This window comes from Panicum hallii, chromosome 9 (assembly GCF_002211085.1).
Source record: "Panicum hallii strain FIL2 chromosome 9, PHallii_v3.1, whole genome shotgun sequence".
Classification (NCBI taxonomy): domain Eukaryota; kingdom Viridiplantae; phylum Streptophyta; class Magnoliopsida; order Poales; family Poaceae; genus Panicum; species Panicum hallii.
Genome location: NC_038050.1, coordinates 63,822,610 through 63,828,821, shown reverse-complemented (window position 1 = coordinate 63,828,821; position 6,212 = coordinate 63,822,610). Strand labels below are relative to the sequence as shown.

Below are 6,212 nucleotides of genomic sequence, written 5' to 3'. Positions count from 1 at the left end.
ATCTTGGTTTCTTGGCCGCTTTGTTTGCCTCCATCTGTTCTATCTCTGTCATCTACTCATCATCTGCGGTATTTAGTGAGATGATTGGCACTACTTGTAAGTTTCAAGCATCAATCAAGTCTATTATTTCTGTCTGTTTAGTTTGGTCTATTGTGTCAATTATCTATTTTATTTTCTCCAGTCCCTTAGATTCTGCTTCTCGTGCTATTTAAGTACGCAAGCTTTCTTGCCTCTTCCCTCCCCATCAAAATTCTTCTCCACTACAGCAACCAACTCGCACACTTTCAACAGTAACCAGTAGGACGACCAAGTGAGCTAGCAACTTCTAGGTCCTAGCATTTCCTCCCCCACTCCGAACACTCAACAGTAGCCGCTCGACTAGGCAAAACGTCGTTGCCTGTCTCCCGGTCTCCCCTCACCTGAGATCTGTCCCAGTGTACGTGACGTTCTTGCCTCGTCGATGCGTCCTCCGCACGAGCGGCGGCCCAGAGTGGCAGCCCATTTCACGGTACTGGCTTGCCTCGCCGTGCTTGCGCCTACTCGCGTTGCCGGCGCTGGCATGCCGGCGACCTTCATCTTCGGCGACTCCCTCGTCGACGCCGGCAACAACAACTACATCGCCTCCCTGTCCAAGGCGAATTACCCCCCGAACGGCATCGACTTTCTCGGCCACCAGCCCACCGGCCGGTACACCAACGGCCGGACCATCGTCGACATTCTAGGTGGCAGGCGCAACTCAGTCTCTTTGCCTGAGCTTTACTGTTACATTGCATTGCATAGCCTCTGAATTTTCCCTTTTTTTATGCGTGTTTTCAGCGCAGGAGATGGGGCTGGAAGGGTTCATCCCGCCGTACATGGCCCCGGAGACCACCGGCGACGCCGTGATGAGGGGCGTCAACTACGCGTCCGGCGGCGGAGGCATCCTGAACCAAACCGGCAGCATCTTCGTCAGTACACGGCCTCCACCAATTCTGTTGTGCCAAATCATTGTGCTACAATACTGTACAACTTTTACATTTGCATAATGTTTCCCCCCCAACGCTTGTTCCCGGGTATTTTGAGAGCGAGGGTGCGGAGGTGGTCAATGGTCATCGCCTCTGCGTGAGTCCATCCTTCAGCTGCTTCTCTTTTGCGTGAACACACAGCTAATAAATCGCTAGCTGCGTCGCAGCACACTATCCTCTATGCTACCGTTTCCTACCGTTTTAACCGCGCCTCGAGATAACTTGTCTTGGATGATAAGCTAAAATAAGATTCTTTTTTTAGGCAATGTCAGGAGTTAAAGAGCAACTCCAAAAGACTCTCTGTATCTTTCTATTATTAGAAATAGAGATTTTGATGGAAAAGTACCCTCCAACAACTTCTCTAAGTGGTCCTTCATTCCTTATTTCTTACTAGCCAAAGATAGATAACGAAAATGGTTTTCTAGAATGTACATGAGATATAGAAAAGCTGTTGGAGAGTGAAAATATATAGATATAGATTTTTACGTAGAAGGCTATCTAAATGATAATTTAGAGAGTGAAATTTAGAACAACTCGGAGAGATGCTCCAAAGAAGATTTTGAAAAGTGCTAGTTTGTGCAAGAACGTTCTCAATGGATGATAATGCAGCTTGCTTCGATGTCGTTTCTGATATCTGATCTGTTTGATTTGATTTGTCTGCTGTCTCTGATAGGGCGGGCGCCTGAACTTGGACGCCCAGATCGACAACTACGCCAACAGCCGGCACGACCTGATCGCGCGGCACGGGGAGGTGGCGGCGGTGAGCCTGCTGCGGGGCGCGCTCTTCACCGTCACCACGGGCTCCAACGACTTCATCAACAACTACCTCACGCCCATCTTCTCCGTGCCGGAGCGCGCCACGACGCCGCCGGCCGCCTTCATCGGCGCCATGATCGCCAAGTACCGCCAGCAGCTCACGGTAAGCACCGGCTTATTAGAAGCTGCCGCGGAGTCGCGGTGCAGCGCGCGTCGGCGCGTGCCTAACGCGGTGTGCGTCGCCGCAGAGGCTGTACCTCCTGGACGCCCGCAAGGTGGTGGTGGCGAACGTGGGCCCGATCGGCTGCATCCCGTACCAGAGGGAGACGAACCCGTCGGGCGGCGCGGCCTGCGCCGAGTTCCCGAACCAGCTGGCGCGGTCCTTCAACCGGCGGCTCCGGGCGCTTGTGGACGAGCTGGGCGCTGCCCTCCCCGGCTCCCGCTTCGTCTACGCCGACGTCTACCGCATCGTCTCCGACATCATCGCCAAGTACAGATCCCACGGTAATCATCATCTGGAGGCTGGAGGGCACGATGCTGCCGTGAGAGCATTGCGATAGATTCATTACCTCGCCATGCTCGTGCCGCAGGGTTCGAGGTGGCGGACTCGGCGTGCTGCTACGCGGGCGGGCGGTTCGGCGGGCTGGTGCCGTGCGGCCCGACGTCGCGGTACTGCGCCGACAGGTCCAAGTACGTGTTCTGGGACCCGTACCACCCCAGCGACGCCGCCAACGAGCTCATCGCCCGCCGGATCCTCGACGGCGGCCCCGCGGACATCTCGCCGGTGAACGTGCGCCAGCTGATCACGGCCTGAGCTGAACCGATCGGTCGCCGCCGGCCGGTGCTGTTTATTACTCCAGCTAGCTGCTTATTCAGATTCATTTTCCGTTCAGGATCGGAGATTAGTTTGGGTGGGTTAATTTGGCATTGCTCGGTACTTCGGTGTAAGTCACTCGCTCGTGCTTAGCGAGGTAGCACGAATTCTCGTGCGCATCGTTCTTCGTTGTTTATTTCTTCGACCGCTTCAATCTTTTGTTCCATTCGACTTACTTTTCGCAATGTGAACGCGCGCTTGACGTGTTCGGCGACTAGAACAAGTTAAAGTTTGTGCATTATTGGCGGTATGGGACGCATCGGATGAGATCGGATGCGACAAAAGGCAATGTTGCGATCCATTCCGTCGAAGGCATCGGCCGCCGATGGGATCCCTAGCGGCGGCGTTTGCACCCTAGTTATGTGCAAAAAAAACACAGAGAGAGAAGCCGACAAGCACGAATGCACGATGCCTCTGTCCCCGCTGTGCTTTCTCAGTTTTACCGGCGACACGTCACAGCTGCTCGGCTGTGGTAAACGTCGGTGGGCTGGGCTCCACATGCCAGTGACACAGTGCCACGTCACCAACGTTCTCAGCATCCGCAAGTCGTTAGAGCAGGAACAATACTTTAGCCCGCTGCCGACTACAAGAGTTTGCTATGTCATCTAAAGTTAATATTGTAGTCAACAAATATAATAGATTGGCTATTATGTTAGCTAAAAGAGTGTTGTGTAATTAATATTAGATTCACTTGCATACTCTTATTCTCTCACCTCAGTTTGGGAATTTGTGCTATAGCCAGTTATGAGCTGGCTACTATCCTACAGCCAGCTCCTTCTCTCTCTTCTCTCTTCTCTCCTCCACTTAGCATAAATATAATAAAATAAAGCTCATAGCCAGAACTGTACCTGCTCTTAGTCAACCCGACTCCCGTAGCTCTCCACTCTCCAGGGTGATCCACTCCGGCCGGCAAGTCAAAAGGGGGCAGCTTGCAGGAGCATAGAGCCGCAGACCGGCGAGCTACCCCCCGAACCGGTACACCAACCCGAGACGCTAACCCAAAACCCGATCAGAATCAGACCCGATGGGCGCCGCATCGCCGGACTCAGGCGACCTCATCGTGGTGGAGCCGGCGCGGCCGGGGTCCCCGGTCGCTGTGGTGACCATCAACCGGCCCGCGGCGCTGAACGCGCTGACGAAGCCCATGATGGTCTCCCTGGCGGCCGCGTTCCGGCGGCTGGGCGCCGACGACGCCTTCGCGGCGGTCGTGCTCGCGGGCCGCGGCCGCGCGTTCTGCTCCGGGGTGGACCTGACGGCGGCGGAGGAGGTGTTCAAGGGCGACGTGAAGGACGTCGCCACGGACCCCGTCGCGCAGATGGAGCTCTGCCGCAAGCCCATCGTCGGCGCCGTCGCCGGGTTCGCCGTCACCGCCGGGTTCGAGATCGCCCTCGCCTGCGACATCCTCGTTGCCGGACGCTCCGCCAAGTTCCTCGACACCCACGCCAAGTGCGTCCCTCGTCCCCCACTTCATTCAGATCACGATATGCTAGGAATTAGCAAACTGGTACAACCTTGCTGCTCTTGCGACTAGGATTACAATTAGAGGAACTCTTGTTAGTTTGCTCGATTATATTTTAGTTGTGCGGTAATAAAAAAAATCGGTGTTTGGAAAATGGGGATAGCACGGAATTGGTTGGAAAAATAGAAGTTTCAGTGTTTTCCTTTGGTAATGATGGAGTTTAGAACACATAGTTGCCTGGACATACTTCCATACAAAAGGCATAATATTGCACTTTTCAGAAAGTGAGACTTGATTGGAGTTTTTCCTTTTCCTTGGCCAGAGTATGCACTGGAACACTGCACGTGTTCTCCACTATCATCAGTCAATACCTTCTCAAGTTCCAATTCATACCATTGCAATCTAACTTGTTCACTTCACCTGTTGTGCTCTAACCAATATCTGGTCTTGTGATGTAGATTTGGTATATTTCCCTCCTGGGGTCTTTCGCAGAAGCTTTCTCGCGTCATTGGGCCGAATAGAGCACGGGAAGTGTCACTAACCTGCATGCCTGTTACTGCTGAAATGGCGGAGAGGTGGGGGCTTGTTAACCACGTTGTGGATGACACTGAGGTGCTGAATAAGGCAATAGAGGTTGCTGAGGCTATTGCGAGAAACAACCGCAACTTAGTCGTGTTATACAAATCGGTTATAAATGATGGGTTTCAGCTGGACCTGAAGCATGCTCAAGCACTTGAGAAGGTTCGAACTTGTACATTGTGTGGTACATTTTACTTACTTGGTGCTTAATGCTTTTATGATAAAATTATTGAACTTACCTGAGCTTATGTGGTATTTTAACCACAACGCATATATGTCAGTGCATCAGTGGAAATATATGGATGCTCCATAAGAAATGTTCATCTAATATCCTCAAGGACTTTAACAATGGACAGCTTAATTATCTTTTGGTGATAAATGAGCAAATGTTTTAGCTGAAATATTTTTGTTCAGTATATAGAAATTAATGGAGATTCCTCTGTTGTCTATTTTATCAATGTGAGCTATATTCAGAAAATGCATGTTTCTCATATCTCTATCATTCCAATTTTCAGGAAAGAGGTCACAAGTATTACAGTGGCATGACAAAGGAGCAATTCTCTAATATGCAGAAATTCATTCAGGGCCGGAGTTCTAAACCATCATCAAAGCTGTAGCTTGCAGATGCCATGTACTGTATATCAGCGAACGGTCTGTATACGGTATACATCTGCTAAAAGCGTGTTCAGTAGTACTGAAAATAAACGATGCTGGGCGTGGGTGTGTGACATCATATAGAGACTGTCTCCTCATGTATTATGGAAAGACTGCTTTCTTACATTCAAAGTTGCCGAGCAGTGATCCCCACCCTGCAAACATGTGTTGCAATTTACCTGAAAACCTCTGCTGCTTTCTCTTCCCCTCTGTGATACTAAAACAGGTCAGTTCCTGTTGCCGGGATGTGTTGCATCTTTCCCCGCTCCCATGATTTACCTGTTGTTTGATGGAGAATGGTGTAGCAAGTTGGCAGATATTAATAACTTGTAGAATGATCTTTTTGCAAGTTTTGAAATCTTTGTAATAACGGTGTGGGAAATCTTGGCAAGACATGGGACAATAGATGTTGGGAGCTACCAAAGTGCAATAGACTAACAGAGAACAGGTACGGTTGCCAACATAGATTTTTTGGAGAAGTTCCAACAAAGCAGACAACCCAAAATGTATTGCAACTGAGATGTTCGAGTTTATAGGGCTTTACACCCGTCTTGCTTTAAAAGGCAACCCCGTACCAGCGGTTTAACAGCACAAAATTTCTCCGTGAAACGAACCAGAGAAAACCGCTCAGCTGACACTCAGATAGCGTTTGGTTGGGAGATTTGTAACGTAATCAGATTGCGGAAGCTAACAGATCCCCTTAAATCTGTTTGGTTGGATACGGCTAGCAATCAGATACCGCGTAATTCAATACCTGACTATTCATATCTGATTCCCCCCATCCATCGCTGTTATTGCTTCCCGTATTGCCGCCGCTCGAATAATCCAGCGCTGCCTGTTCTATTGCCCCGTCGTTTTCCTCCCTCCCCTTCCTTGTTCTCCAATG

The 6,212-nt window shown here is 50.7% G+C and overlaps 2 protein-coding genes across 2 annotated transcripts; both read left to right on the top strand.

The window, feature by feature from the left end:
- The first annotated feature begins 320 nt into the window (after positions 1-320).
- On the top strand, positions 321-2,754 carry LOC112877388 (GDSL esterase/lipase At4g16230-like). Its single transcript, XM_025941685.1, has 5 exons — positions 321-722; positions 817-947; positions 1,678-1,923; positions 2,009-2,264; positions 2,351-2,754. Exons 1-5 carry the CDS (start codon positions 461-463, stop codon positions 2,572-2,574), a joined length of 1,119 nt encoding a protein of 372 aa, XP_025797470.1. The 5' UTR covers positions 321-460; the 3' UTR covers positions 2,575-2,754.
- A 785-nt stretch (positions 2,755-3,539) lies between these two features.
- LOC112875413 (probable enoyl-CoA hydratase 1, peroxisomal) lies at positions 3,540-5,643 on the top strand. Its single transcript, XM_025939254.1, has 3 exons — positions 3,540-4,080; positions 4,552-4,834; positions 5,188-5,643. The coding sequence occupies exons 1-3, from the start codon at positions 3,659-3,661 to the stop codon at positions 5,287-5,289; spliced, it is 807 nt and encodes a 268-aa protein (XP_025795039.1). The 5' UTR covers positions 3,540-3,658; the 3' UTR covers positions 5,290-5,643.
- Positions 5,644-6,212: the final 569 nt, after the last annotated feature.